The 27,872-nt window shown below is 31.9% G+C and overlaps 2 protein-coding genes across 3 annotated transcripts; one reads left to right on the top strand and one right to left on the bottom strand.

The window, feature by feature from the left end:
• The first annotated feature begins 1,080 nt into the window (after nucleotides 1–1,080).
• LOC106713746 (alpha-tocopherol transfer protein-like) lies at nucleotides 1,081–6,689 on the top strand. The gene is made up of 6 exons (XM_014506595.2): nucleotides 1,081–1,541; nucleotides 2,265–2,359; nucleotides 2,810–2,963; nucleotides 4,239–4,432; nucleotides 5,272–5,533; nucleotides 6,582–6,689. The coding sequence occupies exons 1-6, from the start codon at nucleotides 1,364–1,366 to the stop codon at nucleotides 6,623–6,625; spliced, it is 927 nt and encodes a 308-aa protein (XP_014362081.1). The 5' UTR covers nucleotides 1,081–1,363; the 3' UTR covers nucleotides 6,626–6,689.
• A 1,449-nt stretch (nucleotides 6,690–8,138) lies between these two features.
• On the bottom strand, nucleotides 8,139–27,260 carry LOC106713834 (clavesin-1). 2 transcript variants are annotated; one of them, XM_014506711.2, is made up of 7 exons: nucleotides 26,972–27,260; nucleotides 12,875–13,054; nucleotides 11,246–11,340; nucleotides 10,923–11,076; nucleotides 9,506–9,699; nucleotides 8,542–8,803; nucleotides 8,139–8,209 (listed from the first exon to the last, which is right to left on the bottom strand). In XM_014506711.2, the coding sequence occupies exons 1-7, from the start codon at nucleotides 27,027–27,029 to the stop codon at nucleotides 8,178–8,180; spliced, it is 975 nt and encodes a 324-aa protein (XP_014362197.2). In that variant the 5' UTR covers nucleotides 27,030–27,260; the 3' UTR covers nucleotides 8,139–8,177. The 2 variants fall into 2 exon arrangements, with proteins under 2 accessions (XP_014362197.2, XP_014362198.2); XM_014506712.2 differs by lacking the exon at nucleotides 26,972–27,260 and adding an exon at nucleotides 14,874–14,994.
• Between the last annotated feature and the right edge of the window lie 612 nt (nucleotides 27,261–27,872).

Here is a 27,872-nt window from a genome sequence, read left to right as displayed (position 1 = left end):
TAATGCGAAAGCTTAGATGAATGGATGTATGTTTGTTTGGAGGTATCTCCGGAACGGCTCAACGGATCCTAATGAAATTTGGCACAGATGGAGAACATAGTCTGTAAGAATACATAGGCTACTTATTAATTTTTTTTTAAACCCGTACCGACGGAGTCGCAGGCGACTGCTAGTTTAGAATATTTGCAAATGAGATCTCGGCCAATTTGCTGATCGTCTTGATTGTCCTTAATTGTTTCATTTCACCGTCTTGTCGATGTTAAATTATATAATAACAGCATAGTACATTACAATATATGTAGATTCATATGTAAATTAAACAAAGATCTTGAGTAATTTTTATACTATGATATTTCTACATTACATAAGGTAATATGAGGTAATCGTCTTCGCAATTCTGCCGAAATCTGATAGAAATCTTTAACTTCAAGGCATACACTACTAAAAAAGTGTAGACACTACGAATTGGTCCGATTACCAAGTTGAAATTTTTTGCCAACAGTGGATGAATCAGACATCTGTGAATCTATGGATCGTTGACCATTTGTATTAGGACGTAGACACCTTGTAAAAAGATCAAAAGAAAGAAAAAAATGCTTAAGTGTTTGAGTTAGTTATTTTATGAAGAGAACTTTTTATATTTAGAATAATAATCATAATTGAATTAATAATTAAAGATACCTATTATACTCGTAGATAATTTCAAATATGAAGATATGTTAATCAGTACGTCTCTACCTACCTCAATAAAATACGCGCGTATTTTCTTATCTCGTCTGCCTGTAGAGTTTATGTTTAAAATATTTTATGTAGGTTAAAATACGAATGATGACATTTATAAATTACACTATCATAATCCATTGGTGTTTCCAAGTGAGAGGTATAAATTGGTAGCAATAGGAGTGGTGGCGAGTGGCGACCGTTATGTTGCGCAGAGGCTCACGCCAGTCCGACTTAAGATCACTCGCGCGCCTCTCATCTGCGTGACATTAAAAAAACGAGTTAAAAATTTAATTCATAATATTCCACAATAAATCTATTAAAATTCGTTAAATGTAAAATTTATATAATCTACTTCTGTTTATTATAAGATATTTAGCATTTATCAGTATAAATTGATATTACAATCAAAGTGTTATGTTCGTTATCGCTATTTATTTGAATTATAAGACGATTCACTATTAATATCATACAATAATTTAGTGTTTAACCTAGTTAAGAATTAAGTGAAGGGTTTTACATGGTGTAACTTCGACGGATGCTGGCTTTAAGAAATTCGCCCTCATTTCGCGATCTGTCGTAACACGGCGTTTGCTGAGACGTTTAAAAAACCGGTGGTGTCTCAATAAATAAAGAAATAACAATGGAGCTGCTATACGACGCAGATGGTACTCCGTTTGTCATGTGGGGCGAGAATCAAATACAGTTAGAGAGAATGCCTATCACAGAAAAGGAATATTTAGAAAAGGCTGAGAAAGAATTAAGAGAGACGCCGGAGATCGTTGAAAAGGCTGTTGAAGAATTAAGAGAAATGCTAAGAAGTAAGTATATATCATTCTATCGCAATGAAACCTATGTATAAATTTAATTTCCGAGTAAATTACAGCTTTAATTATAGTCCGGTATTATGGATAAGGTCTATTATAGAGTAATACTATGAATATGCGCATTTGTAACGATGTTCATAGAGATAAAAAATTGACATCTATAAAAGAAATTATTAAAAGTATTAGGTATGTAATTATTTACAAGCAGACCGGGTTTCGAATCCGGACTTCGAGTACACCATACGGTTGGTTCTCAAGAATACTAGTTACTGAACAACTAAAAAAAACAACGAGCGATGATTACGCTCTAAACAAATAATTTCCGAAACATTTACATAAAAAAGACATGTTAAAAGGATGGCAACACATCTGCAGTTCCTCTGGCGTTGCGGATGTTCATAGGCGTCGATGATCACCTTGATGTTTTCGTCGCTAGTTTGCCCTAGTAAGAAAGAACTAGGAATTAGAAATGTGAAAAGGCGAACAAAACGTATTTACAGTAGTACAACCAAATTTCTCTGAACAAAGGCCGAATAATCAAGGTAAAAAATGTGTAAACATTTATAACCCACAATGATAGTCCGTCGATCAGCCTGCATTTGATGCACGGCACCGGACGCATTACGAATTGGGACGAATAATCAGTAGGCAAATCTGCCCAACTTGTGGGTCAAAATTTATAAGTATTACAAAATTTACAAATGTTTCGTTTTTCAGAGGACACTTCACTCTTCGTACCGCTACAAGATGATAGCTATTTGATGAAATTCCTCAGACCATCCAAGTTTTATCCAGAAAGTGCTTTTAAAAGAGTAAGTAGAACATTTAATTTTACACGGATATGATTTTGGTCGATCGCTCTATGGTTACGTTTCATTTAAACCGGTCCCATGTCTTAAGACTTAGGCTTATTAACTGCATAATGTGATGTCAGTACGTGTAAAACTAAGCTTTAATACGTTGTTCCTAGTGTATAATACGAAGTCGGAAAATATATTATAACAAAAACAAACTGAGATAATTAAAACAGTAATCAAAATTTAAATTTAAATTTAAATGTAAATAAATAAAATTTAATTAAATGTAATCTTAAAATGTTTGTATATACTCGTAATATCTAAAGCTTTTGAAAAAAATATTTTTATCAATACGTAATATAAGAACTCTCTCTAGGCAATATCTCTGTTGACGTCTCTCCGCCCTTGTAACCGGCTCTGGAAACATTACTTTTAAAGATAAAAAGTTATGGATTTTTTTTTTAGATACAAGCGTACTACAAATTTAGGCAGTCTCATGAGAGCTACTGTACTAACCTGGTGCCTACTGCAGTGAAGCCTGCTTTCGACCACTCTATCATATCAATCCTAGCACCTAGAGATCAGCATGGACGACGCATTATGCTTGTGGAGTCCGGAGGTAAATATACAAAAACAGAATAAAAAGGGTTATAATCACGTACTGTTGAGAATTGGGTACACATAAACGAATCACACATAAAGCTCTGTATTTCTCAAGTGAGGTAAATATAATTTGTACATATTTATTTTTCTTGAGCCATTCAGTAAATAAATGAAACACTAATATTATATAAGGTAGACGTGATTAAAACAAATTTACATAGAGCTTTATCATATAAACATATTAATATTTATTTTTACATCATTAAGCGATGAGATTACTTCTCAATTTAATATTTATTACTTATGTGAAATAGGTTTTCAGTACTAAATACAGCTTACGTACTTTTACCAAATCAAAGAAAAAAATAAATGGACAGAATCGGATCAAAATTTGATAAATCAGCCGCTTATTTCTATTTTGTGATAGGCCTATAAATTACAGGCGTTTGGCCTTAATTCTGTTCTTTTGTTATTTATTCTTCTTACTTTTTCTGATCTTTATAAATGGATAGGCGATTGCTTGGAAATGATAGCTTTGCTTCTTTCCGATTTACAAGTGCCTATTGATCTTACGGTACAGTTAATTCTATCTATATTATTAGTTCGAATCCTCACCAACGGTATCAACCATCTATCGTAAAATGGCGAAAATCAAATAGGCACAAGATAATACGTCTTATAGCCAGTCAACATAATTTTGTACATTGTACCTAATGATGAAGAAACCCACGATCTAGTAACAATTATGTAATTAGTTTAAACTCATTATAAATTCATACGAAAACCAGCTTTTATTTTACTAACACTGTAACTCGACAAACATCTTACAACATTGGTTGGTTAGATTGAATGAGCAAGTTTTTGTTGTTGAATAATTTAACAGCCATGAACTGGCCATGACTAGACAAAAACAAATTTGATATTGAATAAAAATTATGTTCAAAATGACATGAATGAAAACAAGGAAAATCATTAATATAAAATAAACACCAGATTGAGTCAAGATTATGGAAGTTATATTTGTAATTAGTTTAACTACATCAGTTAGTAAAAAAATAAGTTCAAATTGTATATGTTCCAGTAGCAATTTTGTCCTAGATTATTCAGGACTTAATAAAATAGTATCTTTCAAAGATATTTACCTTTTTAATTCCTGTTTTAAGACATAAGGTCAAAATAATTAATTTGATGTTTCTAGAAATACAGTTATACTCTTCGGACGATAAACAATTCTACCCGGTAATAAGTTAGAGGAGACATAATACAGTTAATTGTGCCATGATATCTACAGAGCGCTGGCAACATCGCCTAGTTCCACTATCGGAGGTGTTCCGAGGCGTTCAACTGGCGCTGGAGTCGGCCATGTCGGAGCCACGGACGCAGATCAATGGCGTTATCGTGATACTGGACATGAAGGGACTCTCTTTCTCACAGGTCATGCAGTTCACGCCCTCCTTCGCCAAAATGGTAGTTGACTGGATTCAGGTTGGTAATGTCAAGGACATTTATTTCGTACCCATTTACATGAAAAGTAATTTGACGCTAACAATGAAGATCGAAAACTTGTCATAGCAACATACATTTTGCTAAATTAAAGCTCTGATTATAATTTGCTCCACAATGTTCGATTCTAAGTGCGAAGGGAATTTAATTCTTTTTTTGTACATTTGTATAAGAATAATCGAATCGAATCGCAGTTTAAGTTATTTTCTTCTGTTCATTTTTTGATTTTATGGTACACTACGAAAATTTTTAGTCGTGTTTTTCGAACGTCACGTCATGGGTAATGATTACCGGTTGTTTAGAATTTCAATGTCAAACGAACTCTGCACTGCCATATAATATGTAATTTGAATCAAATGATTAATCACTGTCTTGCTTAACGATTATGTGCTTTTTGCTTTATTACTTTAAAGGTTAAGGTCATCATATGAAAGAATTATTTAATACTATAAGGATAGTGAAATTTAAATCAGAGGGTGTTACAGCGTTTTCTTTTTTTGAGAGCACATGTCTTTTATTTCTCAAAGGCTGGCTACGCAGCTGTACTTTCTTTGCTGTTGCGGATGTTCATTGCGATTGTCACCTGGATGTTTTCCCCGCTCGTTTACCCCTTCTCTTATATATGGAAAGAAATTTCCAAATGTGTTTCTGTTTTTATTTTTAATTCATTAATCATTCATAAATGAGTCGTTAGATGTAAAATGCGAATATTTAGCATATTATTACGAATGGCACTCCATAACAAGTGTGTCAAATTTATTTCCGTATTCACTCTTCCATTTTTTAATTTATTAACTACATTTAATATTACATTTTTTTAGGACTGTATACCGATTCGTCTTAAGGCAGTTCACATCGTGAGTCAGCCGTACATCTTCAACATGTTGTTTGCGATTTTCAAGCCATTCTTGCGCGAGAAGTTGCGGTCGCGCATTTTTTTCCACGGCTCTGATAAGCAGTCGCTACTGTCGCACGTCGATCCCAAAGCCCTAAGGAAACGTCACGGCGGATTATTGCCCGAGCCCGAGATCAGTGGGGAGGTTCTATGGAAGATGTTGCATCACTACGAAGAGAATTTCAAAGGTTCGTTATATATTACTTCTAGTGCCATTTCAGTAAAGTTATAACCGATACCACTATAATTTTGGGCCCCTTTTAATTTAACGTCCGAAATTAACCCTTTAACCGCTTGGCATTTTATCAGCTGCCGTGCCCCCAGCGCCCAGCTCGATACAACAGAAAAAAATACCTACTACAAAGAGGGTTGTATGTAGTTTACCTATTAAAATATCGATAAATAATATCGAAATTTGTTGCAGCGCGATGTTAATTATAAATCTGTGCTTAAATCCAGGGCAACATTTTTTTTACTTTTGGTAGTAGAAAGAATTGAATGCAAAGCCATTAAATATTGTTAATGATTTATTAATTCTCAATATAAAATCAGTCCAGAAATCTTCTTTTAATTTCCCAATAACAAATATATACAATAACAAACTTACATAATAATTCAGTCGTACGTTTATTTCCTAATCAGCCTGCAGTTTAGTCAAGGAAGTCATCTAGGGATGGGAACACTATCATTCACAATTGTCGACATTTGACAACTTATTTGCTTATTTTCAGAAGAATTCAATAAAACTATGTAGAACTATTGTAAAGAAATATTTATTAGTAATTAATTTATTTGTTGTTCTCTGAATAAGTCAATATTAAGAGAACTGCTTTGATGTACATTTTTTTTTACATGTTACTCTTTGAATAATGTCCCAACACTAGTGTCGGATTTCTCCGACGCGGGCGTTTGGCACTAATGAAATTACAAGAGAATATTATCAGTTATTTCACCGAACTTCTTACTTCTTAATATGGCTTTTTAGTACGAACCAAAAGTGTACGACATTACAAATGATTGCTTTATGTATTAAATCTTCATATAATAACATGTTTAAGGCAATATAAAACATGACGAGTCGGAAAAGCCACTAAAAACAAACACAGCTATTTTGTCGGATATATACGACCTAGGCGAAATGGACACGATAACATTGGTCGGATTAATCCGACTCTGGCGGTTAAAGGGTTAAAGAATTTTTGTGCTTGATTTAAATTGGTTGTATTTGTTTTTCAGTTGCAAATTCCTACGGTTACGTGTCAAACAACAATAAACGATAAGTCTGGAGGAAGCCAGGATAAAAGCTTCTTTACCACATGAAGTTAAAAGGCCCTTAGTTTATAAGGAATACATTTAAGAATTATAAACTTACTTTAAAAATTACGGTAGCTCTCTCGAAAAAAATTGCCAGATGAATATTGATAAATTAATAACTATGTATTCCAAAATTAAATCAATTTGATTGTTTTTGTTTTTTCAAGATTTTTATTTGACTGTATTTAACTACAGGCTATGGGTAGATTAGGATTTTATGTCTATATTATTTTATCACGAAATGCTAAATATGTGATATACAAATATAGAAGTGTCTAATAATTATTTTTATATGGCAATTGCAATGCGTAAAAATATATTTAAAAGAACATCATAAAATTCGTTATAATTAAAACAAATGTTAGTAGGATTGATCCGGAAATAAACAGAAATATTTCAACAATTTTTTTTATTTTATAAAAAAATATATACTGTGATATGACAACAGGTACCTTATGGATATTTATTTTTATATTGGAATTATATAACAGATGTATTTAAGCATTTACTACCATATTTACATATGTAAACAATATCAAACATCAAACATAATTATTTAAAATCCCTGTTCAAAGTTGTATTAAATATTTTATCCCTTAAAAATAAAATCACCATTTACAAAATTACAATAATAATTAAAATACATCTATATATATATTATCTAAATAGCGGCTTCTACAAACATAGTTATATAAGTTAAATATAATTTATATTTAGAAATTTTATTATAAAATAATAAAAATTTAATTTTCAAAATCGTTTCAAATTAATATATAGTTTGGATACATACTTATTACATAAAGTTTAAAATTTTCTATTATATGAACATAATAGAAAATAATAATGTCTTTTAATAATTTTTAACACGGAATCACAGCCTTTGTTTAAGTAACAAGCATTGAATAATGCAAATTTTATATTGTTTTCAATTTAATAAACATTTTCACCTAAAATATTTGCTCTTTTGTATATTTTACGCTCATCGAATTATTTATATTTCCGCATTATTATCACAGTAATAAACATATTGTACATATGAGATATATAAGTACATATATAATATATCTAAGCATATTAAACGTAATGTAAAATGTTGATCCTTAATTTAATAAAAATTAACTTAAAATCTATATCTAGTTATCCGATAGAAAAAAATATCGTATTGTAGAACTTATTTGATTTGTATTCGAACTTATATTAAATATATTCGAGTTCTTATTCAGTGCTGACTTATTTTTACAAAAGTTTATATCCCTCATAAAATGTAATTTGTAGAAATAAATGAAATATATTTAATAATTTGAAAAAATATTTCCGAAACTTTTTAACTTTTAATTTTTGAATTGATTTTGAGTACTTATTAAGTGTTAAAAATCTTAATTCAAAATACCACATTCTATATTTTGTTCGGATTCACTTGAATAGAAATATAACAAAAATGTTGTTTGTACTAATACTACAAGCAGTAGATAGTTTTTAAAGAAGGAGATATCATATTACGAAATGCAAGTGCAGCTGTTACTTCTTTTTATAACCGTAAGAATTGATAGCTGAAACAAAAAAAACGTAGATTAAATTACATTATCAAGTCTAGACAGTCATCGTCATGATCTCCCTGAGTGATTTCAGTTGTATAGGGTCTGTGTACCAGTTTTCGACCACCAGATCCAGATAGATCCATCTTCCGTCATTATAATCGTTACTGCATTAAGCATGTTACCTTTCACGCAATTCATCTTTTCCTAGGACCTACTTATATATCTCCATATTCATATTTTAAAAAAAAATCCCTTCTCATAACATGCCCATATCATGCAAAGGTAACATAACAGTAAAAATAACGATAAGAAATGTTGGGAAGGGATTTATATTAAATACTGACCTTTAAATTCTCGATCACAGAGCAGTAAAAGTTCCAGCCATTGTGGTCCAGTTACGGGTGGTATAGTTAGAGTGCCGCCGTAGTTGTCCGGAAGGCATTTAGGACTGATATGTTTGTATAGAAGGTCTCTATCTTTGCCCATAAATATGATACGAGAGCGCAACTTCTCCTGCAAGAATGGCTTGAACACTTGGAATACCATGTTAAAGATAAAGGGCTGGTTGATAATGTATAGACCTTTCACTCGAAGCGGTATGCTTTCCTGAAAAAAAAAAGGAATTTTACAAAAATAGAAAAGAAGAAAGTGGTGTCTTAATTGCATCAATTAAACTAGACTCTTCTTTTCTTGTACAGTGGTAGACGCCAGTAACAACACCTGTTGCACGAATGATTCGTCTCGCACGGTGCAATACCACCACTACAAAGAAGAGTCAAGAGTGTGAAGTGGGAGTAATTCCGCGTTTCGTCTGATGAGTGTGCGCTCCGGAGGCCTAATTTTAGTCCTACCGTCAGCAAAAAAAGTACCATTGTAAAAATAAATTAAAATAATGATTTGGAAAATTGTGCTGTAGCAATAAATAAAATCGTGAAACGGACGGCAGATAATTCAGAAAACGTGTATAAAATTTTCATAGAATTATTAAAAATTATTTCCGTGTTACGCTTGTTGCTGTAGTGTGCAATCAGTGTGGTGCACTGCCGCGTGTAATTGGCGCAGTGTGTCAGTGCCACGGACGCTGAATTGTTCTCTAAGCATTGTTCTAGTACAAGTTAATTGCTTTACGCTCTTGTTTTATATGCATTATGTTAGCAAAAATATTTATCAAAACATTTATTGTGTTATAGGAAAATCGCCAATGACAAAGTAGCACTCAAACCACCACACACAGTTTTTACTCTCGGGTTGTCTTAGAAACTTGAATTTCTTGTGTTACACGACTAAGCTATCAATAAAATCATATACCTGTAACCAATCGACGATCCTCTTAGCGAATGGCGGCGTAAACTGCCAGACCTGCTGCATGCTGAGTCCGTCCATATCGAAGATGACGACTGCACCACACACCTGCGTCTCCGGCTCCAGCATCGCCCCCTCCAGGAACAATACGCACCCCTTAAACACCTCGTCCAACGAACATTTGTTGTGCTTCCATTTCTCTGAGAAAAAAAAACAGCAAGTTCGTAATGAAGGATAGAAAGCGCCAAAAGCCTAAAAGTTAAGGGTATATATTAGATCAAGAGGTTATGAGTTGGCATCCGCTGTTTTACTATTGTCGTGAATCATATCTTAGCACAAACCTAAAAGCTTAGTTGGAAAGGTAATGAGAATTTCTATTTTAATAATAAACAAAAAGGAGGCCATTTCAATGTCAAATAATTTTAGTACCATACAAACAAAACAAAATTGTTATATGAAAAATTATGGTTGAATAATAATTTGGTCGGTAGATTGCACAAATTAAATAAATTGATCCCTCAATTTACATACAAAAAGAATTACCGTAAATAAAGGTTAATAATCGGTTTAGTTTTCGTATTTTTTGCTGTTTATGTGACTAATAATTAATGATAATCATATTTATAAAATACATATGTACAGGTTCGAGAAAAACATAACTTTTGTACTTCCAACAATGAGGATAAAAAAGTTTAATGACATTAAATAATTTTGAACATAATTGTTTCAAATTATGTAACTGAGCTTCCGGTTTATAAGATCTTATCATGTACTTAATGGCTTACAATTATGTACATATTTTATTTCCGACAAAACGTATAAATACAACAAATGTTGCATATATAAAATTACATAAAATATATAACTTGGAATATATTTATGTATCTATTTATGAATCATCTCACTTTACTAGGTACGTGATCGATGATACGCACTCTTGGTGCCCATAAACGTACATCGAAAGTCAGCTGGTTAACTTAAAGGTCGAAAGTAATAATTACAAGTAACAGTCATATAATATGTTCTACGCACGTAAATCATTAATTAGTATGACATCAATTAACTGTTAATACATTAGCGAGGTCTAATGAAATCCATACCTAATTTATAAGTCACAACATTTTAACAGTCTAAATACCAAAATGTATTGGATGACAATTTGATGATTTCATGGTAGCTTTGACCCGTAATATAAACAGCAAAGACAGGGCGTTAAGTTTTTGGTTTTTTACTGTGAGTCACCTAAAAGATGGACCGATGAACTGATCAGAGTTGCGTGGCTTGGCTGTGTTTAAGATTAGCACTTTACCACACACTTCTTGTATAAAAATAAAAAATATATAACAGCTGCCAAAAGAGAGAGAAAGGCCTTAAAGAACAGCTTGTACATTGAGGAAGACAGCGAAGGATATAGCTTACGTACTTCCTAATTCCAACACGAGCACTCGTCTGCCGAACTGGTCTCTTGTGGGCAGTACTGTCAGTATGTTCTGGTTGAAGATGTTCTGTTCCTTGCTAGGAGTCAAACCCTCGTAATGTGACTGATGTTTCACTTTGAACGAGTAGTAACGTTTTATCTGTAAGTAACAAGTGCATCTAATTAAGAGAGAAGCGTTTTAATTTATTTGATCCGAGCTCATAGGTAATGGTAACAATAAAACGTTGCATATGCATAATATACTTTTAATAGCAGGGGAGTAGACAGACAGAAAATATTCTTCGTGTGTTGTTAAACAAAAAACTTACCAGATCATATGCGCTTTCAGGGTAAAACTTGCAGGGTCGCAAGAATCTGATAAGCCACGCTTCACTATGCAAGGGTACGTGTAGATCTTTGTCATCTGTGGAGAGAATTTGATTATAGAAACATAAATAAGAGTGGACCTAACATGAATATTTTGACAATCGCCTTCGTATTGTCATCGTCAATAATGTCAAAATTAGTATCATTTTTTGTGTACTAATAAACGTTCGAAAAGAGCGCTGCACGTATTTTAATACAAATTTTGTCGATGCCGATTGTCACAAATATTCGTGCTAGGCCCACAGATATCATTTTCAACAATTAGCCGAACATTCTTGTCAGCTCATATTTGTCTCCACCGAATCGGAACTCGGAGTCTGCTCATGTTAGGGATGACTAGGCCTTAGTCAGCCAAGCTGGCGAGTGCGGGTTTTGTTGACTTAACATTACATCTTTGAATTTCTAGATACATGTAGGTTGTATTAAGATGTTTTCCTTCATCGCAAAAATGTATATATGATAAATTTTATAAAGAAGACTGTTTATTTGCACATCATATAAAACTCTATACCTATCGAATGCGGTGGCCTATGCTCGTATGTTTTTATTTGCACTGAACAAAGACACCAATCTTATTCCACAGCAAACAAGTTTTTGCACTTAGGAACGGTCGCGTCAACATCATCTGCCAATGACGCTATTGAAAATTTGTGTTTTATATCTTTCACTAAAGACGCATTTATTTTCGGCATATGTCGCCAATATTTTTTCTCTTCACTTTTTTTTTGTGGTAAATTGTACAAATAATAGTAAAGTGACTTTTTTTTTATGACACAGACCAAAGATATTTTCGTAATTTTTTGACAATACACGAAATTATTATTAATGAACATCGTGCTTACCAGCCACCTATTGTTCTAGAAGAAATATTATTAACTTTTAAGTACTTATTACTTTTGTCTTGACATTGAAAATGTTATTTTTGACAATAGAGGTCGAATATCACGAATACGATTTTTTCTTAGTTCTTTGTACTAAGTTATAATGTATTATGTAGTTTTATACACTAGTTGTCGACTATTCATCGAAATTCATATATTTTTGATTAAAAATAGCTTTATGTACTTCTCAACATTAACATAAAAAATAGGTATAAAGTTTTCACTTTAATATGGGTATGTAATATATATCATGTTTTAAGGAATGCACTTCGTGATGCGTTTATTTACTTTAATGGCTGGTAACAGAGGGATATTCCCTGTTAATAAAACCTGTTAAACTTCTCTCGATATTTTTCCATCCATGCTACGCATTAATATGCTTGTCGGTTTACTCTTAATATCACCATGCTTGAGTATGTTACCAATTTAGTTAAAACTTTTTAAGTAATCAATTCTTAAGATAAAACGTTCACGAAATAACCCAGAAGTACTGCTGCTGTTGCTGACCTCTAAACCTTTCGACTATTATTTCTATAACAATCGCGGCTGGAAAATTTCAGCCATTGTAAATGATACAAACATTGTCTAGAATTTATATCCCGCATCTCTTTACGCGAATTACATCTAAAATTGTGTTCTGTGCTGCATGAGAAGTTCCAAGACGCCAAATAGTTTGAAAATCTTAATAACCTTCTAGAAGTTTCTTCAAGTCTTCGATAGCGTGTTTGACGACTTCGGGCGTTTCGCGCAGCTCCCGGCGTGCGATCTCCCGCACCGACTCGCTTGGGTCGTCCAGCTCAATCTGTAGCAAGAAGTCGCCCAGTTGCACCGCTGGTAGTGTTGTCACATCAGAGAGCATATGCCGCGATACTGCAACAAAAAATATAATTTGTAAATTCATATGAATAACAGTTTTGCATGATTATTTCCATTGCATTATGATTAGGTTTTGGGATAATACTGCATAACAATAAACAATCAAAAATGTTGCAAATGCAAACGCATTTCCGGATAAAGATTTAAAGCAAATATGTCAATTTTAATTTATTTTTGCATTTTAACGCTATATTTAAATAACAGTAGATAGTCAAAAGTAGCACTTCAGTGCAAATTAGACGGGTTTCGTCTTGTGGTAAAACCTTAAGAATACATAAAACGGAATATAATTGAATTAAAGTGTCTAAAATCCAACGGTATGTTAATAAAATTCAATGTTTTGTCTGTTACCGTTGGTTTCTGAGACCAAAGTCTTTTTATAAAACACAGCATCAACTCCGACATTATCTACGACAACATAGAAATAACAATATGATTTGAACGGAAATTTTGGTCTCAGAAACCCTCTATGTGAGTTCATAGAATAGAAGTCCTCTATGTGTTTCTTAATCATTGATCAGATTTATATGAAAATTTGTTTTTTTTCGAACGAAGTTCCTTATCGCGCGTTGTGAAAGGGGGCTAGACGGAAAAAATTCTTACGAAAAGTTGTCACGACACTTTTTGCTATATCACCATGGCAACGACGTGACAATATATAACGAAAATTCATAGAAATAAAATGTACTTCTTGTGAAGACTTAAGTTTTTTATTCATAGAATAAACATTGGTTCCTTCACTAATTAATTGAAAGGAACTTCGTTCCATCCGGATGTCCCTTGACACCTCTCAGGATTTTTTTTATTTTAATTTTATTTTTTATATTTTTAATAAAATGAAATAAAACATTATGTTCTGAAGACGTTAGATGCTTGTGCCTTGGCCTCTTCAAAACATATATAAGGTATCATAAAAAACTATTTTTCTTGCACGACATTATTAGATACCATATCTATGAAGATTGCTACATGCTTTAAAACAAATTTAAACTTTTCAATTATTAGATTGATGAAGAATACTTTAAAATAATAATTAGATACATAATTATTGACTTTAGTGAAAATACAATAGGCGTAAAGTTGCCTTCGGCGCGTGTAATCGTTTTCTTTGTATTTTTAGGTCAAAGATTAATGTAAATCAGATTAAAAATTAATATTAACTTTTCTAAGTAGTTTTTATGTGCAATTAAGTTGATTATATACTAAGTTTAATTCTTCGAAGTTGGCAATTTGTATAAACAAATAGACTATATTATATGTTATGCGCAAATTTCCAGAAGACACATAGAATATAAAATAAATGTCTAAAAAGACCTAGTCACACCTAACGTTGTATAGGTTCTCATACTCACAGTACGTAGATACATATAGTATGAGGACGATGCCATCTAATTGTTTCGCATGTAATTTCTACGTATATAATTTTGAGTAAATATTTATAAAACATTATTTTAGTACATTTTATTATTATAACAAAAACTTTAAACTATAAAATAAATTTTATTAAATATATTGGAAATATAACTAGACGGAAGGAAAATCAATCTTCCACTCTTTTAATCATAATTTACTTGATATATGTTAACTTAAGAGAAATTCTTTCATTCATCACCTTCAAAATTATTCTCCGATTATTTTACAGTCGAATTTGTATACCTTAGAAATTGAATGATCAAAGTTGTGTTATAACGAATATTTTATGAATACATTATATTATACCAGAAAATTTATAAGTTTTTGTACTAAATTAACCAAATATGCACGTGGATATCCAAGTACAAATCACAAAAAAAAGAAACATAGGAACACCTACCTTTATCCATTGCAATTTTATTTTTCGTAATTATGGAGTTAAATATAAACACTACGATTAATGCATACGTAAGGTGAACTCGTGTAGTTTTGTCTTGTTACTACGATAGAACGAATATGACTAAGCGATGAATAACAACGACAGAGGCTTTATGTATGGGAATGTCGGACGCTATGGTAGCCATGTCTTTTGAAAAATAAGGAATTTTCTCAAGATGCATTTTTGTATTGAACACATTTTTGTCTACTATTGTTTTTCTTACTGGTACACCTATGCTTAAGCTTTTACTAAGATACGGTTTAGAATATTTTCCGAAGCATTTTGTACTTAATATAGAATAGACTCCTCACAAACGACGATAAATGTGTATACATTTTATATCACATTAAAACTTAAACATTGTAAACAGACAAATGTCACTAAAGGTGAGGTTCAAGTTACTGTTTTTTTACTAACTATTGTCATATTACTGCTGTGGGCATAATATGAATATTTGTGACAATCGCTTTCGTATCGTCATCGACCAAAATGTATTAAAATTTGTGCAGCGCCCCCTATCGGACGTAAAGTACACTGAAAATTTCATACTAATTTTGACATCATTTACGATGACAACAAGAAGGCGATTGTCACAAATAATCGTGATAGGCCCATTGTTGCTAGTGAGGTTTTTTCTATGCTTACAGCTTTTAGTTCTGGATGATAGACAAAGGATAGGAGAAAAAGGTTTTTTCGATTTTTAGTCAGACAGGCAATGCTTATTTATATTTAAATACGCTTACCAATGCATCCGGCTTTTTTATTAATTGCAGTTTGTTCGCAAAATGAATGGTCATCATGACGGTGCTATCAAATAGTTGATGGTTTGATATTTTTCTAGTTTTTTGTATGCGCTTTACCAACGATCAAGTAACATCCAGTCTTAACAGCGAGTCAAGGCCAAATTAATACCAATTAAATTCTAAAAACAATTTAACTCGATGCAAACGAGGTACACAAATACAAAAATGAATCTAGCAATTCAATCAAAAGACTTTATGATATTTAATTCAAATAAAGTAGGGATCTATATGATTATATGACTTATGGATACCAAATGCGTAGCACAAAAGAAAGGCATAAAGGCCTCCGGAGGCTTTTTTATTGAAACAAAGTTCCTCAGTGCTGCCAGTGTTGTCATTTACACTTCTATAAAACCATATTAGGGTTTAAGGTAGAGAGTACTTATAGCTTTGGTGCTACCAAAATAGCATTTAATATGAGTGGGCAATTCTAAAATTAGGATTAAAAACTGTCAATCTGCGTTTAAAAATTATATTAAATATTGTCTTTAGATAAATACAAAATGTACAGTAGGTAACAACTGCAAACGCCTTTGTTACCCATTGTAAAAAAACGTATTTACATCCCTTTCATCTTTCCATGATTCATGAAATAGAGATAATATTATTTTGTGTTTGTGTAGTATTTTTCACCAATCGAAATTCACGATATTTTTTACGTTTTTCGATTTGCGCCATCTAGTGATGATAAGTGTCACCTACTGAGAAATTTAGTTTTATTTTACTCTTGCCGCTAGATGTCACGCACTAATAATTTACACAAAAATCTGTATTTTTGGCTATAAATATTTTTTTTTTTATATTTTGTGCATATGATGTTCTTGCGTAATTTATAACGAAAAACAAAATTTTATAATTCTGTGTCCGAGACCGATTTTGACGCGACTTTTAATTGAAGCTAGTTGATGTATACGGGAGTTACATAGGCTATTGTTTTTTTAAATTTCACTATGACGAAGTAGGGGACAACAGCTAGTAGGTATAAATATAAATATCACTGGTTTTTATAGCCTTATATTAAGAGGACATGTTAAGGCACGACTGTCTATAATTCGTGACGCAATCCATACGAAATAACTAGGAAATGTAGGCGTAAGTATATATATGTAACTATGTATATGTATATTTTAAACATAACCTTGAAATCACTGATAAATTGTATTTGACACTATCCCAAATAGACTATGGGACAGCAAAAGCAAAATATGGAGCTAGAGTAAGCAAGAACAATTCTAATCGTTTTGTCACTAATGAAATAGCTTCACCGTTTTTTAGGCAACCATTTAAAATACTACAATAAAATCTAAAATGTTCTTCTTATCCTTGGTTGTAAATTAAAATTAGTGAAAGTGATGTAAAATATAAATTGGCTTCTAATGAATGACTTAAAGACACATATTCCACAATACATCAGACTGAATAATTTTTAATATAATTTAAAACAAATATTGTATCTTTACTTGAGAAATTGGTAATATCTAAGACAATAAACGATTACAATATTGAAATGACGTCACTAAAATACAGACTACCGGTAAGAAATAAGATCTATTAATGATACTTGGCAATAAAATAGTAACAACAGTGTTGCGCACACGCAAATGCACTTATAAATAAGTAATTTGTATTCAAAGACATTTATAAAAGTAGAAAATAACAATTAGTATCAAAGATTTAAGATTGTTACATTACTATCAGTTGAAAATCTAAGTAAAAAAAATATTTTTAGAAGGTCTATATTTGGTAATAATGATGAAGGATTGCTAATATAAATCTGGGTTCTAGCACGAAAATTTGCATGAAAGTATTCGTAACGGCATCGACAAAATTTGTATAAGATTTGTTAATGCGCTTTACCCTATAATCTAACGCCCGTTACACAAATCTAATATACATTTTGTCAAGGGTGGTGTGATACTTTCTCGCAATGTTTCGTGCTAGGCCCTTAACACTACGCAATGTTATTTATTTTTCTCTGTTAGGTACAATATGTAACGCGTATAATTCTCGAATACTACGTACGGCATTTTCTAAATGTTTTGTTTATTGAAGCACAAAGGCAAATAGCGTTCAGAAATACTTTTTCAAACTTAAGTATTTTTATTTAGTATTTCATAATTATATTTTCTTAAATTCCGAATTTGTCTATACTTGGGAAGGATTGTAAACAATGTAAAAGATTTAGTTTATTATTTTAACTGTTACTAAAGTAAGTTTGGTTACATAAAGAAAAAATAGTGATAAATCGAAAAGTGTAAGAACATCGTTGAAAGATGTTTTTCATTATTTTAATGTACATATTTGTATTGTTCATTGTGTTAATTTATTCCATACTAAACTTTAGTTGTTTTAACATATTTTACATCTTGTACATCATATTTGTGATTTATTAAGGAAAAACGTATCATTTATTAGCACTTAGTGATAATAAATGCATAAGGCCAAGCATTCAACACAGCGAACACTGCACATGTTTGGCTCGCTGCCAAATAGGGCCGGTTAATGAACGATTACACGTGGCCATAACACCACAATACTTTCCTATTGCTTATGCTCCTCTATTTATAACGATCAGCCGTGTGAGGTCACGGACACACGCTCTTTGATAATTTTTTAATGTAGAAATATAGACACTAGAATTCTCTGCTAAAATCATATCTTAACCATCTTTATTACTAACGGCTTTTGCAAACGCGATTTCGCCTGGACTCATTTTATCATTAGTTTCATTATCTTTTAAACAAAAAATACATAATAAATATTATTTCACCTTCAGGGGACTCTCGTACGTTTAGAATAGTCCCATCTAACTTCACAAAAATTATATTTATGTGCGTGCAATGTACATATATATATATCTAAATTTTGTATTAAATATAGTTGATTTAAACTTACGTATGTTTTCTATGAATTCTACGTGCCTTTCGTAGTCAAGGTAATTGAACCGATAAGCTGACATCATAATACGGGGAAAAATGTTATAAAGTAATTTTCTTACAAATAAAAGTTGAAACTTGTTTTTATTTCTAAGAAACTTTATTTGATCTAAGTGTATTTTTAAAAAGGTAAAATAAGTAAAACTTTCTCAGGTGTCCTCGGAAAATCCTTTCAAAGTTACATCACATTCTGTCCTGTGGCTTAAGACGCATAGGCGATTAAAATAAAAGTAGATTTTTAGACTTCTCTATAATAACGTCGACTCGTCAACTTCTCGCTCACCCGGCAATGTTCCGCCTTGCGGATGCCGCAGCATCTATTCGTCGATGCCTTAACGTCGCCGATGGAACGGGACAAAGTTGCGTTAGTGGACGTCGGGTTGTCGGGTCGATGGTAACTGGATGACTATCCGACGCCTAGCAGACCGTGGTCCGGACAGTGCGCCAGAATGACATATCGCAATTTTATTATATGTTTATCCCGCTCAATCGGTGGCGGTAGGGTGCGACGAGTGAACGCTGCCGCGATCGCGGTGGTCGTGGAGCAATGCGTGTTACCTTAAATGTCTAGACGACGACACAAACTATCCGGTTTTTGTTAATTTTTTTAAATTCCAAATGTCAGGGTTGTTCATGATACTTGTTCCTGTATCCGTTTTCGTATCCGAATAACTGAAGAGAATACAAATTACGCCAAGTGTTTTTCAAGAATGTATTGTTCATTAGTTCTACTATAAACAGAAAGATGCTACAAAGAATTTAATTAAAAAGTAAGTAGACGTGGCCTCTGCATTCTAATGAGATTAAGCAGATGTTTCTAAGTTAATTTATGCCAAGATAACTTATTCCAGTTTTACAAGAACAAAATAGTGAGCCTTTCATCGTCTTAATGGAAGCCAATGTGCTGTAACATGTGGAACAAACGCACGTACTTTTATAACCAAACTAAATTGCAAATTAGAAAAAATAACAAAACTATCTAAATTATTTAAGCTTTCGAAGGCTATTATCAACTTATTAAAAACTGATATGTTTATTTGTATCATTAATTTAAACATTAACAGTATTAACCCAAAGATATAGTTAGACACTGTTTAGTCAAAGACGCGTTTCAACTCTTTGACCGCCTTTGATTGATATTATGGACGTCTACTTGGTTATATGTTTCACCATAAATATGTACCACTTCACTGCTTTATGTGTAAGTACTTTATTATTTATTTGATTATAAATAAAACACCTTGAAAAGAATCATCGAACATCAACTGTAAAAAAATGAAAGATAAAGAAATCTTATTTGGACATTTCTGTATTCGATACAATTCTGGAATCATCTCTTTAAATTAAAAACAGCAAATTACAAAGTGTATTCGAAGCTTTTATTTCATTGTTGCAACATAATTTTATTGTAAACATGCTATTTCGTTACTCACAATTGTGTACATGTGCGCACTTATCAAATGAGAGCGGGAGTCATGAGCATTGCCTTATTGATTACGATTTCACAACACACTGAACTTTGCCCCAACTTTATTATATATGCTGTTTAATATACTCAATACTGCCTACTATTAATAATATGATAACATGACTGCGAGTAACATAATAAATGGGCCATAGATAGTGGAATGGAGTCAGATCTTAACTACTTATAATTTAAAAGCACTATAGAAGAATGGGTACGCTGAAATGTTGGTAAATACGTAAGGCCTTTTGAAATATAGGATCTACCATGGTTGCTTTGTTTTTTAGTAAGTTTTAAACAATTTTGTTAGGAATTTATGAGTAACTAGCTTTTACCCGCGACTCCGTCCGCGCGGAATAAAAAAAATGCACAAAAGATAAAAAAAAGTTCCTGTGTCCGTCTCCTAGTTCTAAGCTACCTCCCCATCAATTTTCAGCTAAATCAGTTCGACCGATCTGGAGTTATAAATAGTGTAACTAACACGACTTTCTTTTATATATATAAGGTATTAATTTATTAGATTTGATTTATTAGAGACATGGACTGCATAAGGTTTAAAAAACTCTGGCTATTTGTGATCTAGATTATTCTTTGAATTGCTTTCACAGATGTACCAGGGTTACAGAAGGTAATAGTAGATTGTTTGATTGTGTCGTTTGAAACATATTAAGCCGTGAGCCGTGAGAAAGTGGTAGAAGGTTGCAAAATGATAAACATTTATATTACGAGACGCCGTATCATAAACTTGCACATGATGGCCGAGCCTAACTCTTCCTCAATTTATATCACATTTACTTTCGTCACGCATGTATTTTGTGACACTGTCACTTAGAAAGCCCTTGCAAAACTATTGTAAAATCCTTTGATATCTTTTTTGTACGTATTATGTGCCCAGATTCATGTTAGTCGCCGAACGCATTATTACCATGTCTTTTTACTTGTTTGTTTATTTTTTAAACTAATAAATCATGTATAATTTTTTTTTATAAAATAATATTAGTAGGAATAGCGTTGCCACGCGTCCGGATACAGCCGGACATAGGTAGGCTTTTTGATTGCGTGTCCGGCCAAAATAAACGGTTTTCCGGCTTTTGTTAGGCTTTTTACATTTCCCATACGAGAGTATATCTATTAATACTGAGACAAAATCCTAAATAATATAGGGTGTCCGACCTTTCTACCCAAATGTCCGGCTAGTAGGTTTGGCGACCTGGCAACCCTAACTAGGAATACTAATTATGTCGGCAAAGAAATCAATACTAACGATGCCAATTATTATGTTAAAAAAACTTTAAAGATGATCTAGTAAATATCATTCACCCTATATATAATTAATCAAATACTTAAAACGAATAAAATAGAGTATTAATACTAGACTCTTGCTTCACTTGGTTACAAGATTTGCTTGAATTTTTTATGTAGGTGAATGTTGATTAGATTCGCGATTATATAAAGAGCTATTTACCGCGGTTTCGAAACATGAATTTTCAAAAAACTCGTCTATTCACAGCACTTTAAAAATTGCTGACAATTTTCAAATAATTCCGCTCTCCATGCACCTCTAGTTTAGATCTATAGGAAATGGATTTTACTTGCTTAGTGCTTGCCTGCGTTGTCAAAGAGGTCTCTAGCAAACATTTCAAGTCTCTAGGTTCAGTGATTTAGGCAGTATAAGTTTATTTGGGCTTATAATTATAAGACATGACATGACAGTTACAGTACGACAAGGACTCTTTTTTATTTTGATAGGGTGCAATAGTGGACTATCGTAATTTAAGTTCATTTATAGCCACCGGATAAGGTAACATTGTCGGTCTGTACGTTGATATGGTAGTTTTTAAGTAAGTTTTCTAGATAACGCTTGCTAACAGAATAAATTGGTTAAAATTACAGATAATATATGTTCTAGTTAAAACTAATTTCCAGTGACAAAAAAGTTTATCTATGAAATATTGCGATGATTAGAAAATGAGGCCATGATATGTTACTCTGAGATAAACTTGTTTTTTATTTATTTAAATTTGTATAATAAAGGTTTAAATTACACATTTACACAATTACATTTTTTTTTTCATCAGCATAGTATGAACAATAAATACGACTTAATTTACTTAATATAGTATGATGTAAAAATTTTATGTTTTGCTATAAATAGTTGTAAACAGCATCATTAAATCATGTTTTCATTAATTAAAATACTTCTGTGTAAAACGTTACAATATATTTAACAATGAGATATTTGTTATCGACGCCTACGTGATTAAAACGTGCATTATGGTTGTTTCGATTGTGGTGTTCGTGTTTTTAAATATTTTAGATTAACTCGTCATTTCATCACGTCTCACTTTATCTTCATCTATTTTAATCATAGTTCATAAAAATATATAATACAACATTTATTTTAATTTTTACATTCACTCTGTATTTCTCATATTCACATGTAAATAATCTTAATAAAATGAGTGAATAAAAACTGTGATGCACAAAACCTACATTAAACTTGACCAGATTATCATTACGTCACTTTATACCTTATAATATTTTTTATATTAAATCATCATCATCATCAGCCTCTGTGAGTCCACGGATAACATTAGATTACATTCGCCCATGCCTCTCAACGCACCCAGTACACCGCTTTCCGCGCTCAAAGTTATAAGTAGTCTCACTTATATTAAATATAAGAAATATACACTAAGGGGGAGTCCTTTAGTGGCCAATTAATCATTCCGTATAATAAGTTGTAGTGTTTCTTTGCGTTGTTCATAATATGATAATTAATAGTAAGATTTTTATCGCGGTACTAGGTAATGAATATTAATGTCCTTTAGCAAGTCATTGCGAGAAATACCGTTTTAATTGGTTAATAGCGAATAGTTATAAATGAATTTGTAACACTACTTTCCTCGAAACTATTTTTATTTTTTTATTATTTATTTATTAATTATTACACAAAATCGTATAATTATCGTTTCGTCCCACATTACGTCATTTGAAGTTTGTCTGTGGAATCAAGACATTATTATATTAAACTAGACTACTCTGTTTATAGATTATTGTGATAGATATTTATATAATTGTGACGTTCTAATTATGTTGTTTTCGTTTTTAAGTTCGCGTTTTTTAAGTGATCTGTCCCCATAATAATTGTTTACTCTTTGAATCGTTGGAACTCGTGGACCTACATCGTCAACTTTAACATTTTTTACTTTTTTATTGAAAGAATGAAATAAAAATAACATCTACTATCTCACACATCATATATAAAAAACATAAAATATATATAAGGAACAAAATTTAAGAAGAAAAAACTTAAAAGTGATAAACAATTTACCCTACGCTCTCTTCTTTCTCGGATCTTTCATCCAAAGTTGTAATTTTAAAGCAAATTTAAGAAGACAGAAGAAGCAACGAGAGGAATAAAAGGATGAGTCAAAGAAGATTGTTATTAAACCCTCTTAATCTTTTGATGTTCTCTAAATGCATTTTGATCTGGTTTAGACTATTCGCTTTACATAATTTAGTGTTGCCTCTTTCGACACGCAGACAATACGAAATAGCGAACTGTAACTAAGCCAAGGTTATCTCAATTTAAAGCTAAAAAACAAATGGATGTCAATGATACGTAAAATGTATCACGAATAAACACACAATATGTAATATGTATCGGAAAATACTATATTGGCGTGTCAGGCTACGTTTAAGATGAATCATATTGCAATGGAATATTGGTAGAACCATCTGCCGTTTAATCATGCCATTGTTCCATAATGAGTAATTGGAGTTCTTTGTTAGGGTTAGCCTACTGTTATTAAAGCTTGTTATAAAATTTTAATAGGTGTAAAATATATTTTTTTAATTGATCTAACGTCTAAAATGAACAGGATTCAAATCTTTTCACAACTAACTTAACAATTAACACAATTAATAAATAACAATAATTAATAAACTTAATAAAATTAACTTCAAGTAATGAAGTTGATAAGAATACGTTTTGAGTAATCGGAATAGATGTTTATACAAATGTTTAAGGTCGACTTAGAAGGTCTTCTTTTGTATTTAAAACCTACGTTACTAAACATTTCCAGATTTTATAATTGTGAAACAAGCAAATTAAGAATTTTGGTCTGAAAGTGTCAAGGCTATTGTTGATTCGTAATAAACTTATAACCTTTTTAAATGTATGTTACTTCAGATATTAATATATACGTAATAAAATATGTATTAACAGTCTATTTTAAAATTTTAAACAAAGGTTAAATGTAAACTAGTAACAAAAGCCGTACAATAACGTAGCTCTTTCATTTCCCATCTAATGCATATGCATGAGGAAAGTTCGTTCTCTAGGTCAATGTTGAAAAATAAACACGAGCTAGTTATTTGCCTGAGGTTTCACGTGTATGCGTTCTTTATTTTCCTGCCTATAAATACCTTGATTCCCCAAATAACGCTATGACGGTATGATCAATCCTTCGATTAGCAATAATTGATATTGCTTATCGAAGTAATGGTAGAAGCTCAGTAACCGTTGGTTTATGAAACCAAAATATCTGTATAAAATATATCGTCATTTCTCTCATTATCTTAAGTAAAACAGAGATAACAATATGTGTTAAACGAAGATTTTGGTTTCGGAAACCCACGGTTAGTTGCTGTAAAAAAAAACTAAATTTTCCAACTGTTAAATTTCATAGCGTAGTACCAAAGTGTCTGAACGAACCCGCAATGGATTTATAGACATTTTTATTGTAACTGTATATATCGACGCTGGAAAGCATAAACGCTGTAACCCTTGAAATCGCGAATATGTTTTTCGCACGTTAATAATTTCAACCATTATCAAACGATAATGATTTTATTATAGGTTAGCACAAACTACACAACATTGCTAAATACCGCATGCTTGTAGGCGTATCAGCTCACGAGTTATCATTTTTTGGCTCTCCTGTAAAGTTCATACTTTCGGGGTTACAGCGTTTACGCTTTCCAGCGTCGATATGGTATTCTGTTTAATATAATATATATATAGAAAAAAGTAAGGTCTAAGGATACAACCTTTTTAAAATCTATCCTGTTAAGGAATATACTAGGCAATAGTGTTTTTGTCCGTGCCAAACTGGTTTTTGTCCAATATAACAAACCCATTCTTTGTAGTCTATTAAATAACATACAACAATTTAAAAATTTAGTATACTTTTAAGTGCTATTAACATCTTTAAATGATGAAATATCGTCTCGATTAGTAAATTAGAATCATTATATAAGTTGTTTATAAGTCAAGCTCACTAAGTTTCGTGTTGTAACAAAGTTTTTTGTCGAAATTATTCAAATTAGCGAATTACGCTCGAACCGGTTCATAGTTTGAACTAGTTATAGGATAACTTGCAAAAATAATAACCTCAAATGCATATCTATATATAAAAGAAAGTCTTGGCAGTTACACTATTTATAACTCAAGAACAGTTGAACCGAATTCAATAAAAAATGGTGGGGAGGTAGCCTTGAACCAGGAGAAGGACGAATACTTATTCCGTTTCCTTTTTTTTAACTCCGCGCTGACGGAGTCGCGGACAAAAGGTACATTTAAGTACGGTACGAGGTGGCGTTTAGTTAATTGAAATCGTAACAATAAAATAAGCTATAATCTATAAAAAAAAAAACATAGCCGACAAGAAATCAAATGGCGTGACGAACAGGAATAACATAATTAGTGTTTTTCAGATTTCAACGTAATTACATCAATTTTATTAAGATCAATTGAGTCACGCTACAGGTAACCGAAATTACTTTTTTTTGTGTGCAAGAAGTTTCTTTTTTTATTGAAAATCTTTCAAATTTCGGTATTGTCAATTACTTAACTTATTGTAAAGTGTAGTGAATACTTTTTTAGCGTTCAGCAAATCTTTTTCCGTCTAAGAACTATTGATAATTTATGTGTTTTGATAACATTCTACAAAAAAAGTTATAACTTTTGGATTCTGATTTTATGATAACATCCTTAAAAATGTAGGTAGCATGAGTTTGGAGAAAGATTGCATATACTGCACTGATTGAGATTATGAACCTTTAGACATACATCTTGGTTAACGGATAGTAAAATAGCTTTTTTTATCCAATGGTCGTAACTCAGGTAGATGCTTCATTTTTTATTTCATACGCAGTACGACCATAGTGCCTCATAAGTCTTCTAATACGAGTAAATGATGTATAAAATCAACTATATTGCTTCGTAAGCAAGTACCGGCAACTTAAATACAAGACCCTCGTCCGTAGACGATTAGGCCTGGATACTTCATATTCTCTTGAAGGATATTCAAGTCATACCAGTACCTATTTCCAGAATTATTTTCTACAAAAGTAAACTCTAACAACAGAGAATTTGCATTCAAAATATACTTTAATTAACTATGGTAATTTAAACTGCATTTTGACCTTATAAATTATACAATGGTAATTATAAATTGTAGGTACTGTCCAGTATATACTCGTAGTTCGGACAAATACACACGCGGTATAGAAAAATAAACATTTTATTGAGTTCAAATTTGTTTTTTATCTATTGTTCTCTAAAATGTTATGATTTAGATAATTTTAAGTGTTTAACAATTGTGCCAAACATCAAAACTGTTTGTTGCAGTCTCACTTTACTATGTAGCCAAATGTTTAACCATTTATGCAATTTAAATGTTGCGTTATGTACAAAAAGTCTCGAGAAGATTTAATATTTCTCGACTTTAAATCTATCGGTAAACGAAAAAAAACTTCCAATTAGACTTCATTGTTACTTTACCCTCACAATATTTTTTTATAAACTCATTTTTTTAATAATTAAATAAAAGATAAAGAAAAACTCACGCTCAGGTGTGACCTCACGTAAAACGATGCTGGTCTGTGGTTCCTGTTGGGCCGGCATTGTGCCTAAGGGTTCACTTTATGTTATTGAACTTTACGAAAAAGCACACGCAAAACAATCCTCCGATAATATATCTGCACACTTAGTGTACTGGGATTAATTGTATATCAAATAAAGAAGGATTTTTGAATTTGGTTTAATTCATATTTAGCGCAAAAACGGTTTGTTGTTGTTTTAAGCGAGCAGACGTCATCCCCCAATGAAAGATCGCGTGCGACTGACTCACGAACTAATTCACGACTCACGAAGTCGCGACACAGTCACAGATCACAATACCAATACCAATGCAGTATCTACGCAGTATTAAGAATGTGCGATGGATAAGCGTGCGATCCGATGCGATGCGAAAGGTAAACCTCTAGTTTGATGAAAGTGCAATTTATGTTAAGTAGAAAAGTATGAAGCAAGAGGCCTTAAAACGTTTCGTTTCGTTCGTTTTTATTGGGTTTCTATAAAACTTTCAATGCTATAATTTTTTAACAGTTTACTATTTTAATTTCTGTGTGGTGTTTTATTTATTTCGTTATTTTAATTACCTTTAACTAATGCATAGTGCCACGTGATATAATATAATAACGAGATTATTAATGAAATAATTTTTTGGGCTTTGACTGAGCTTTAAATGGACTAGGGAAAACGCCAACATTATACCGGGGAGAGTTAAAGATTATAATCACACATATGCATATCATGCAGCGTGCTGCACTTTTATATTTATAAACGCATATCGCATACTGACTCAAAAACTTTACACACAAAACAAGCATACAGCAAGTAACTTAACGTTCGTTTTCATTTGATAGAAGGAAATGCGCGCTTGACCGGTCCTGTCATCTAAAAGGC

Source organism: Papilio machaon, chromosome 1 (genome assembly GCF_912999745.1).
Source record: "Papilio machaon chromosome 1, ilPapMach1.1, whole genome shotgun sequence".
Taxonomy (NCBI): Eukaryota; Metazoa; Arthropoda; class Insecta; order Lepidoptera; family Papilionidae; genus Papilio; species Papilio machaon.
This window is presented reverse-complemented; position numbering and strand designations above follow the sequence as displayed.